At 53.5% G+C, this 10572-nt stretch overlaps 5 protein-coding genes across 5 annotated transcripts; 1 reads left to right on the top strand and 4 right to left on the bottom strand.

The window, feature by feature from the left end:
* Positions 1 to 384: 384 nt before the first annotated feature.
* AB675_3068 (GPI mannosyltransferase 2) lies at positions 385 to 1742 on the bottom strand (the record flags this gene model as incomplete). Its single annotated transcript, XM_018143090.1, has 3 exons — positions 385 to 736; positions 788 to 1400; positions 1451 to 1742. The coding sequence occupies 3 exons, from the start codon at positions 1740 to 1742 to the stop codon at positions 385 to 387; spliced, it is 1257 nt and encodes a 418-aa protein (XP_017997788.1).
* Positions 1743 to 2594: 852 nt separating this feature from the next.
* On the top strand, positions 2595 to 3481 carry AB675_3067 (Carbonic anhydrase; the record flags this gene model as incomplete). The annotated part of the gene is made up of 3 exons (XM_018143089.1): positions 2595 to 2604; positions 2854 to 2945; positions 2999 to 3481. 3 exons carry the CDS (start codon positions 2595 to 2597, stop codon positions 3479 to 3481), a joined length of 585 nt encoding a protein of 194 aa, XP_017997789.1.
* Positions 3482 to 3957: 476 nt separating this feature from the next.
* AB675_3066 (Argininosuccinate synthase) lies at positions 3958 to 5216 on the bottom strand (the record flags this gene model as incomplete). The annotated part of the gene is made up of 2 exons (XM_018143088.1): positions 3958 to 5136; positions 5199 to 5216. The coding sequence occupies 2 exons, from the start codon at positions 5214 to 5216 to the stop codon at positions 3958 to 3960; spliced, it is 1197 nt and encodes a 398-aa protein (XP_017997967.1).
* A 791-nt stretch (positions 5217 to 6007) lies between these two features.
* Positions 6008 to 7171, bottom strand: AB675_3065 (Monomeric sarcosine oxidase; the record flags this gene model as incomplete). The annotated part of the gene is made up of 1 exon (XM_018143087.1): positions 6008 to 7171. One exon carries the CDS (start codon positions 7169 to 7171, stop codon positions 6008 to 6010), a length of 1164 nt encoding a protein of 387 aa, XP_017997835.1.
* A 693-nt stretch (positions 7172 to 7864) lies between these two features.
* Positions 7865 to 9946, bottom strand: AB675_3064 (putative MFS-type transporter; the record flags this gene model as incomplete). The annotated part of the gene is made up of 10 exons (XM_018143086.1): positions 7865 to 7918; positions 7968 to 8117; positions 8167 to 8186; positions 8249 to 8416; positions 8508 to 8648; positions 8697 to 9030; positions 9083 to 9284; positions 9335 to 9458; positions 9509 to 9713; positions 9767 to 9946. 10 exons carry the CDS (start codon positions 9944 to 9946, stop codon positions 7865 to 7867), a joined length of 1578 nt encoding a protein of 525 aa, XP_017997812.1.
* Positions 9947 to 10572: the final 626 nt, after the last annotated feature.

Genomic DNA, 10572 nt, shown 5'->3' with positions numbered 1-10572 from the left:
CTGTTCTGGGGCCGGAATGAGGAGGACTTTTCCGTGGCGGAATTGGGCCTGAATGATGATGAGGTAAATACACAGTTTTGACAATACTCTGGCTTTTGTCTCGAAATGGTGTGCAGCTTCATTGCCAGTACTCTTCACATCAAAGTAGCACGCGCCCGCAGCAAGTAGAGTCGGATATAGCACTAAAGCCCGCTTCATAGTCTTGGCGCTTCGGTCATCGATTGAGTCGCGCGACCAACTACCTAGGTATGTCGTGGTCTCACACGCTTCAACAAGTTTCAAGGTACATCTCACAGCCTTTGTGACTTTCTGACTACATTTTCTACGCGCCATCAGCCAGCCTAAGTCTCTTTCCTGAGTCTCGTGCCTGCTGTCGGCGGACTGTCAGGCCGGCGGGAGAAATGATGCATACAAGCCGCCCTGGATCAGAGCGTATAAGGCCATCCACCGCACTGCAGTCTTGACTGACCTCGGCCGTTCAGCTGCTAGCCAGATGTACCACCACGGATAGCCAGAAGCTATTCGAGTTATGATCTGCACATGGTAGGTCGTGAGCGCGAGTACTGCTAGAATCAATTGCGGTATAGCCAGGTAGTATGCATCCGGAGATTTTCTGAAGTATACAGCTCTGACGGCGCCATCTATGCCCGAGCCGATGAGGAGAGCCAGCGTCGGTGCAGCAAGCAGGAACAGCGGTATATTGGATATCGTCCAGTATCTGAACAGGCCGACATTCCTAAGGTGTGCTATCAGTGCTGGCTTGTCGGCGGTTTCCTTTCGTACGTACCAATAGTGCGATTGAACAAAAGTGAAGATCGACGGAACAACGTTCTGACACCACGACCTGACCGAGGCTGGATCACGACCCTCGCAGTACTCAGTCCAAGCAAGATACTGCGGGAGGACGAAACCAAAACCTGCAACAACACCCGCCACAACCAGGGACAGCAGTCTCTGTAGATCGAGGGCACTCCCTCGCCGTCTCAGAAGCCGAACGCACGCCTCGTACGCATCCCACGCGAATATGAACCCGCTTAAAATGCCGTTGCTTCTCATGATAATTGAAAACGCCAATGCTGTCCCTGATCCGATGTTCAGAAGACTTCCTGCTCCAGCTCGACCTCCGGCAAAGGCCGTTCTTCCATCAATGAAGAGTAAGTATGAGAGCATATGGAGTGCTGCAAAAACGCTTTCCGTGTACGGAGCTGAGAGAAAGATGCCGGCGGGAGAAATGATGTATAATGAAGCGGCCACAAATGCGGTCGATTGTTGTTCAGATGGGTCCAGACGCCGCGAGATATGCCAGACGAGCAACATTGATAGCCAGCTGCTCAAATGGGATATAACCAGTCCAGAAATGGCAAGCTGCTGCACATTGGGCATGGTAACATCGTAGAGCACTGCATCGTGTCAGCCAACATGCCCAGATGTTGACGGTCCATGAACGTACGACGCGAGACCCGCGACAGAAGGCCCGAAATGCCTACTCCGAACGCCCACTCCTGCTCGAACACATGTCCATCCTTCGCCATCTGCGTGAAGTAGATGGCATCCCAGCGGACGAGCTTGGCGAAGACACTGCCTCCTCCTGGCCAGTCTAGCAGATCTGTAGATGTATCGTACCCAATGCCAGGGCTGGCGACAGCTAAGATGAAAAGCAGAGACTTCCATAGCACAAAGATCGCCGTCAGCGTCGTGAGAGGCTGATCTCTAGCAGCGTCCTTGACGTTGGAAAATGCCATACCCGCTGCTCCACCCCTGAAGCCACCACAGCTGTGCACGAGGACCGCGGCATGAGTGATGCCAGCGGCGGCCGACCGTACTATCACTTTGAGAGTATGGTCATACAAACAAATTGACGGCAATGAATATTCATGTCAAGCAAGATGCAAGAACAAGGCAACGACCAAGGCGTGGTTCAATTTACGACTTATGTAAGCACTGCTAGCAATGATCTGCAGGGCCATTAGCGATCGCAAACCGATCAATTTTCATCGGAGCTTTTCGTGCTTTTTATCATCCCGCATTGTGTGGTGAGCAAAATGTTCTTTTTTCAGGAGTGAAGTCATACTTGCCCAAGCGATCATTTCTTTGCAACAATTCCGAAACGACACTGCTGTTCCCACTCTTTCGCGGAACAGAATCGTTGGGGCACAAGCACCGCCTATGCGCTGCGTGGTCAGCATCTGCACTCTCCACCGCGCCTGTGCCACAGGCTCTTGCCAGCTATGAGCCGATCCAGACCAATTCGCCCAATGGTGGCACACCTTCCACAGCCGGCAGCTAAAACCATAAGCGTACCTGCTTGGCGAATAAAGGTCCAACACAATCCGCGGAGATCCCTGTCCGCAACTTTTGATAACCACCACCACACACGATCTGTCCTTCCTTCTATACGACCATTTTCGACCTCATCGATAACATCTATAAACCCTTCATCACCTACACAACATCCCAAATCTTCTGGACGACCTTCGTTCCTAGCGACCTATATTCAACGGGCCTCAAACAGCACTCGCACTACGTCATCGCCTTCAAACGACACATCTGATAGCAGCTCCGACTCAACCTTTACAGATCCCGACCATCGAGCCATGGCTTCCGGTGAGTGAAACCACTTTCCCGCTCCTCTATCGTCCATACCTGGCGCACCGCAATCGAACATCATAGCTGCCGTTTGAAAGTCATGCAACACCATCCACAATAATTACCCTGCTGGGATCAACGTTTAGCCCAACCAAGCCCTCACCACCCCAACAAGCACTCTTGGCAACGACTTCACCAGGCCTTCCTCCTCCACCTCGCCCAGAGCAGTACACCTAACATTTCTCACCATACTAACACCCCCTCCAGAAGACGCCTACCACAAAGCCTTCAACAACAACAGCACCTGGCGCCGCTCCCTCGCCGAAACGGACCCAGCCTCTTCGAGCGCCTGGGCAAAGGTCAAGCCCCGCAGATCCTCTGGATCGGCTGCGCCGACTCCCGCTGCCCGGAGACCACCATCTTGGGCCTGCAACCCGGCGAGATCTTCTGCCATCGGAACATCGCCAACATCCTCGTCCCCACGGACATCAACTCCCTCAGCGTCATCCAGTACGCCGTGCAGTACCTCAAGGTCAAACACATCATCATCTGCGGGCACACTTCTTGCGGCGGCATCGCCGCTGCACTGGACAACAAGCGGTTGGGACTGATTGATACGTGGTTGATGCCGCTGCGAACTTTGCGTCGGGAGAACCTCGAACTCTTGGAGAGCTTGGACGAGAAGGAGCGCGGGATCAAGTTAGTCGAGCTGAACGTGCGTTCAGGAGTCAAGGTCCTCCAGGAGAATCCCGTGGTGATCGATGCCGTGGCGGAGCGGAATTTGCAGGTGCATGGACTGATCTATAATGTTGGGACGGGGGAATTGAGGGAGCTGGATATTGAGGAGGGTGAGGAGACGGTGAAGAGTCGGAAGACTGCTTTTAGGGTTGAGTAGGAGCTTTGCAGTTAGGAGTTGTTGGATCATTGGCAGTAGTCGAGATTGGGTCAAGTATGGGAGGACAAGGAGAGAAACGACTAGCACCCTGAAAAAGGTTGACACTGCTGGACATTGTGTTATTGGGGAATGAGTACATCCTGTATACTGAAGCTTTAACACAGTACTGAGAATGATTCATGTCTGAATTCATGTCTTAAAGTATCTCTATGACTTTGAGAGAAACGCCCACCAGCAGAACCATCCGTAACATACCTCTCAGCCATTCGAGGGCCCAATATGCCTCAGCGCTCCTCTTCACTCCAGTCAGCGAGTCTACGCTTGTTGAGAGTCTCGAGCCTTCCAATCTGGGCCATGTAGTCTTGCATAACTCCAACGTCAAGGTCATTGAGGCCATGAGAACCGTTCATATGATGAGTTCCATCGACGTGGGCAGCGCCTCCAGCTTTGCCATTCGCCTGCCTAAGCTGGAAGTTCTACTTCCTAGGCTTGACCAGACTCTCCCCCCGCTCCTCCTTCGCCAGCCCAAACTTCTTCAACCGAATGGCCTGCACGGTAATGAAGCCGCCCGTCTCACTCGGTTGGAAATCGCCAATCTCATCCATGCTCGACTGTTGCGCATCATACAGCTTCTCCGTCTCCGAGCTGCGGCCCACGATGATGCAGTTGCCCTTGTACAGCTTCAGGCGCACTTGACCATTGATCTGCTTCTGGGACTCGATAATGGAGGCCTCCAGGAATTCACGCTCGGGACTGAAATACATGCCGTTGTAGAGGATCTTGGAGTAGTTGACGGTAACGAACTGGTCGCGCAGGCCGCGGACTTCGCGGTCCATGACCAAGCCCTCGAGGTCGATGTGGGCGTTGCGAAGGATGGTAAGGCCGGGTGTTTCGTAGCAGCCGCGGGACTTGAGGCCGATGAAGCGGTTCTCGACGATGTCGATGCGGCCGACTCCGTGCTTGCGGGCGAGGGCGTTGGCGGCGAGGAAGAGTTCGGTTGGGGCTGTGGTAGTGCCCGTTGAGGCTGACTTGAGGCTTACGGGTAGACCTTTGCGGAACTCGATGGTCACGTCCTCGGGCTCGTCCGGGGCAGTGAAGGGTGATTGGGTGAGTTTCCACATCTCTGCGGGCGGCTCGACGTCGGGGTCTTCGAGGATGCCGGCTTCGTAGGAGCAATGAGCAAGGTTCTCGTCCATGGACCAAGGAGCGGACTTTGTGCTGGTCACTGGAATGCCCTGCTTTGCGGCGTAGTCTAGGAGATCGTTGCGGCCCTTAAAGGTTTCGTAGAACTCTGGGATACGCCACGGGGCGATGACCTTGATCGTGGGCTGTAGAGCATAGAAAGCCAGCTCGAAGCGAACCTGGTCATTGCCTTTTCCTGTGCAGCCGTGTGAGATGAATTGGCAGTTCTCTTTCTGGGCAACAGCGATCTGAGCGCGAGCGATGACAGGTCGGGCGAGGGAGGTACCGAGCAGGTAGACGTTCTCGTATGAGGCGTTACATTGGATGGCAGGGAAGCACAGCTCTCGAACGAACTCATCGATGACATCCTCGACGTAGCACTCCTTCGCACCGATCTTGAGCGCTTTCGCTTTGGCCGCTTCGAAGTCCTCTTCCTGGCCGATGTTTGCCATGAAGCAGATGACATCGTAGCCCTTCTCGATCAGCCACGCGAGGATGCATGATGTGTCGAGGCCGCCTGAGTAGCGAGACAGACTCGCTGTTTCTCTGCCATGGTGAGTGTCTGGGCGATATGGTCTGGTCACGATCAGGCAGTGTTCTGTAGATATGGTCCAGGTTTCAATCTAATAAGCAAAAGTTTGTGTAAGCAGTCAGCGGATGAGGACGAGGAGAAAGCGATGAAGTTTTCTACTAGGACGCCAGTCTTGCTTGCAGGGTCAAAAGGCGTTTCTGTGGGAAGAATCTGTTTGCAATCAGCGGTGACAACTTTGCATGCGCACCTGCCGCTGCAGCTTTTTTTTCTCGACCGCTGCTGCCCGCATAAAGGCCTTATCGATATGCCCGCCGCTCCGATTGGTGTACCTGGCATGCTCAGAAAACGCCTATCTCAGATCAGTGAAAGCGCAAACGACATCGCTCTTAGCAGCAAACGACATCGCTCTTAGCAGCAAACGACACCGCGATGGCATCTAGTATAGGGCGTACTGAGGAGCATGCATTTGGCTTCGATGTCGATGTCGAGCCGACTCTTGCTAGCTGCTACGACGCTGTTGCATCATGACGTCGCTATGCTGGGCTGCCAAGCTAGGCAGTCATGACCCACTACGCTTATAAGGACCACCTCGCATTACAACCTAGATGGCCTATGGCGGTGCCATGCAAATACCTGAGTATCTACGTGCGGCTCACATATCCACTAAGAATACATTTCTGTGTCTCAAGAGTTCGATTCCTGGAGTCGTTGTTGATCATGGCAGGCACGATTCATCAAATAAGTGAAGGCTGCAAGCCTTTACCACGCTACACCACATCACCCACCAAATCTGACACCAAATACTGTATACGCTAGAGTCTAGCCCGTGGTGTTGCCTTTGTCGGCACCGCGAAGCTGGAAATATCCTCCTTGGTCGCTCCATCGATCGCTAGCTCCGCCATAACGCGACCAATGACCGGCGCAAACTTGAAGGCATGGCCGGCTCCCAACGCGACAAATACGTCCGGATTATCTGGCAGTGGTCCAAGTACGAACTGCCGCTCGGGCGTGATGGCATACTGGCACGTGACCGTGCGCAGAGTCTGAAGCTTCTGGTCCCTGGATATGAAGTCGCCCATGAAATTTGTCAGTTCATCGAGAAGCTCTGGCGAGTGCACGAAGGTCCGTTTGTCCAGAGGCATTGTATTCTCCGAGAAGTCCCGGGCGGCCTTGATTGTCGGTTCGCCGAAGGTAGGAAACCCGTAGAAACCCTTGCCGTTTATGAAACAGATCCAGACCGGGAACTTCTCTTTGTCGAAAGCCGCGGGTGTCGTCGGTTTGTAGTATGTCACTTGCTCTTGCATAATCGTGAGCGGTATGTGCGCTCCCAGTGGCTCAAGCAATTGGTTCGTCCAGGCGTCTGTCGCTAAAATGACCTTTTTCGCCTTGAACAGTCCAGCAGGTGTCCTGATGATGTATCCTTTGCCCTCCCCTCCAATTGGCGTTACACTGGTCACTGGAGTATTCTCTCTGAGGTCGGCTCCATGGGCACGAGCCGCAAATTGCATTGCCGTTACACTCTTCGAAGCATGCGCCATGCCAGTGTCGGCAGAGTACACGGCCGCCATGTTCTCACCGATCGTGATCTGAGGCCAACGTTCCTGGACTTGCGCAGAGGAAAGCAACTCGTATGACAAGTTGTTGGCCGTCAAGCTCGCAGTGTAATTTTCGATCGTTGGGCCCTCCGTGGCATCCTTTGCGATGACAACGATGCCGCCGGTCACGGTCAGGAGCTTCATGCCGACCGAGCTCTCAAGGTCTGCCCAATCCCTATATGCGCTCTTCGCCAGCGCTACGTACTCAGGAGCATCATAAGACGTTCTCACGATTCTCGATGTGTCATGAGAAGCGCCCTTGACATGGCCAAACTCGAACTGTTCGAATCCTATCACCTTGGCCCCCTTTCGCACCGCTTGCCAGACTGCTGCGCTGCCCAGGGCTCCGAGTCCAACTACAGCTACGTCGTAAATCCCCATCGCTGTGTGTGTTCGGCACGCAGGGCTGTCTGATGGTTCCGTTGTCGCTAGCGATGGCGAGAAAGAGCGTGTCCTCCAGCGAGACTATGCTTCGTATCACTCTGGCTCGCTCTGTGCCAAGTACCCACCGGGGGTGCTCTGCAGATCGGCCGTGCTGCTGACATGGTCCGGATCGCGATACCAAATCCGTTGTAAGCCATAGATAACGTGAAGCATTTGGGCCCGGACAGCCCGGGGAAGCCGTACGATGGCCGCTCACGTGATGCTCCCCGGTCGGCAATCTGGACAAGGTTGCCCGACTTATCGGATGCGCAATGTAACTTTGGTATCTTCTCGAGATTGACTCCACTGAGCTCTGGCGCGCTCGAGAGACAACATCACTCCACGCCAATCAACCAAGCACAGAGGCTACGATACCTAGTACTTTAAGGCAGCGATGATGATAAGTCTGTGGTTATTATGGAAGCGTCTGCTCGAAGATCAAGTCTGTACAGAGATCTCGACTACGTGGACTGATCATATAAGTACGTTCCGGGCCAGCTACTTCATCAACTCGGAGCCTGTGTTGTTGCCACGTACCTACAGCGCATAGCGATAGATTCTGTTCGTCCACCACAACTGCTCATTGACTCACAGGTTGCGGATGTGATCGATAGAATCGAGCAAGTGCCTAGAGCCCACCTAGATATTGCCCTACATGGCTCGTCTCCCGTAAGGCTCGTACGGGAACAAAACCGCCGCTATAGCCTGGAACAAGTCGGTCAGTAAATGCTTGGAGTCACACGAGTCAACGTACCATGGCGATGTAAAGTGCCGCGCATACGAAGATGGGAACCGAGGAGGCAGTATTGCCGTAAGCAGCGACGAACGAGGAGATTAGACCCATGACTCGGTTACAAGCTACGGCTATACCATTGCCAGTGGCGCGATGGGCTGAAGGCAGGACCTATCTTTCGGTCAGCGAGCTGAGAGACGTCTTGGCTGCAGATGCGAACCTCTGGGGTATAGGCATATACTGTGTCACAAGTAGCATTAGTGGTAGCTCAATGGCAAAGCGAACAACGTCAGTGCACTTACAGGTGCCGTAGTAGATGTTGAGTGTGAAGGCAATAATGCAGCTGAAGGCGACATTCTGTTCCGGAGTTCGTACAGCTGTGTATGCGAAGAAGAAAGCCATTGTGATCAGAGCTCCGATTACCATTGTGTACTTCCGACCCAGGACTTTCAAGTTGCACATGTAACCAGCTGATGTACCTGTCAGCATAAGACTGTATCGGGAAGACCCAGAGTCGGGAGATGGGTGTCTCGCCCGGTACAGGTTCATAGATGTACGTACCAACAATAGGACCAAAGATACCCGTTACACTGCTGAGCATGTAGTTTCTCCAGGTGTAGTAGGCACCTGATTGTCCAGTGCTGGCGCCACGGGAAGCAAGATAGTCTGGAAGGAAGACGTAGAACAACGGATATGCCAGGCCTGCTGAAGTCAGATATGGGAATGTGATCCAAAGGCCATCAGGCATACCAATAAGCGTCCACGACAGCCAAAGTAGACCCGTCGAGATGGCCAGTTTTCTGGTCATGAAGAGGCCACGAACATGAGCTGCGAGCTCTCCGAAGCTGTATCGGCTTTGGCCGTAAGTCGAGCTGATGGCGCCCAGAGATTCCAACGACTCCAAAGTCAACGAGCACGGCCGGTTGTACTTTCGTGCAATGTCTTGTAAGCCCTTGACCACCTTCGCGTCATCTCCCTTGACGAGCAAATACTTGGGAGTTTCGTGCAATCGGATCACCGTAAGTCGTAAGATACTGCAGAGGAAAACGAGAGCTCCGTTGCCGTACCAAACATATCGCCAGCCCTGTTCCATGGTCAGCTGTCACTATACTCTGGTGGCGTATAGAAGACCTCACCATGTTGTTTGCTTTGGTGCAGGTCGCAGCTTCGGAGCAGGTCAGGCTTGAGCTTGAATAGATCGGCCAACAAAAGGTCGCAACGATCACGTATGCCAAACCCCACCAAGTTGCCATAAGGGTTAGCAGCCATTGTTTACTGCTCGGTAGATACTCGAGGAAAATGGCTGTATCAAGCACCAGATTGCCACCGGCACCGAATCTATCGCAGTAATCAGCCATCAGTGTGTTGAAGCGCGAGAGTGTACGTACGCGGCCAAAGCGACGAAAGTAGCCAAGGATACCCAGCTCGGGGCGGCCCCTGCAACGATGGCAAAGATGGACGACGAGAGGAGTGAGCAATTGAAGGCGAATCTGCGACCGATGATGTCCGCCCCTGATACTGATGAGTAGATGGAATAATTGTGGGACGCGCAAAAGAGGTACCCATGCCCCAGAACAGCACTCCAGTCAACATGCCCGTATAGACAGCAACGTTGAGACCGTACGCGAAGGACGGCTGAAACTCAAGCGCAGCTTGACCTGCGGTCACTGCTTGAAGGGCCAGAATGAGTGAATCGGCCGCATACCCGAAGCCGTTCAAGAAAAAGAGCTTCAGATGCATATTTGTCCAGCCGATCTCATCTAAAGTCTAAGTGAACATTGTCAGCACGCGTCCAGAGCCAGCGCTAGGGATTGCCTGACGTTGTTCACAAGCTGCATCTTCGCATCCAGGATCGGGTCAACCATGGCATACATCTGGTCTTGCGTCGACCCGACCTCGACTTCTGTGCCGACGCCATTTTTGGGAGTCGTAGCATATTGTTCACGATCACCCGCTAAGCCGTCCTTGACGCCGGTGTTGTTACCAGTGGTTTTCTCCATTGCTTGATGTGCTGGGCTAGAGATGGGCAAATGAAAAGAGTCGACACGCACGTCCGAAGATGCTTGGAGCTGAAAAGGCAGGCAGGCTGGGGTCCACGCCTTTTTCTCAAGCACGTGTTTAAGTTAAGGGCTTCTTTAGGTATGATTCCGCTCTGAGCGTCGTATACCTAGGCACATTTTGAGCTTGCTGACGGCCAATCGAGGCGAACGCGCCCCAAGTACGTGCAGTAATGCTACTTAATTCGATCAGCATGATTGGTCTCTCTTGACCCGACATCCGAATCCTGATTCATTTCGGTGATGCGGCGCCGACGCACCACGGTGAAGGGACAAGGTAGCAGATTAGATGACTATGTGGTGGGATGAGGAGTGAAGCCTAAGAAGCCGGCAGGCGCCGAGGCCAAGGCTCCACAACGGGCATCCAGACCAATCCCCCCATCTTTTTCGACTGTGGGGCGGGGAGACACGGGGCGCGACTGATCGCGCCGCATCTCGTGTATCAACATCTTTGGTGGTGACTGCATCGCCTGCGATGTTTTGCTCCTTATGGCTATACAACCCTGAGTAGCGATAACGATTCCTTTGTCATGTGAAGATCCTGTCGTCAGAAAAGCGGCGGCTGCGCA

This window comes from Cyphellophora attinorum (genome assembly GCF_001299255.1).
Source record: "Cyphellophora attinorum strain CBS 131958 chromosome Unknown Contig21, whole genome shotgun sequence".
NCBI classification, from domain to species: domain Eukaryota; kingdom Fungi; phylum Ascomycota; class Eurotiomycetes; order Chaetothyriales; family Cyphellophoraceae; genus Cyphellophora; species Cyphellophora attinorum.
Note: the sequence above shows the minus strand (reverse complement) of the source record. Positions and strands in the feature narration are given on the sequence as shown.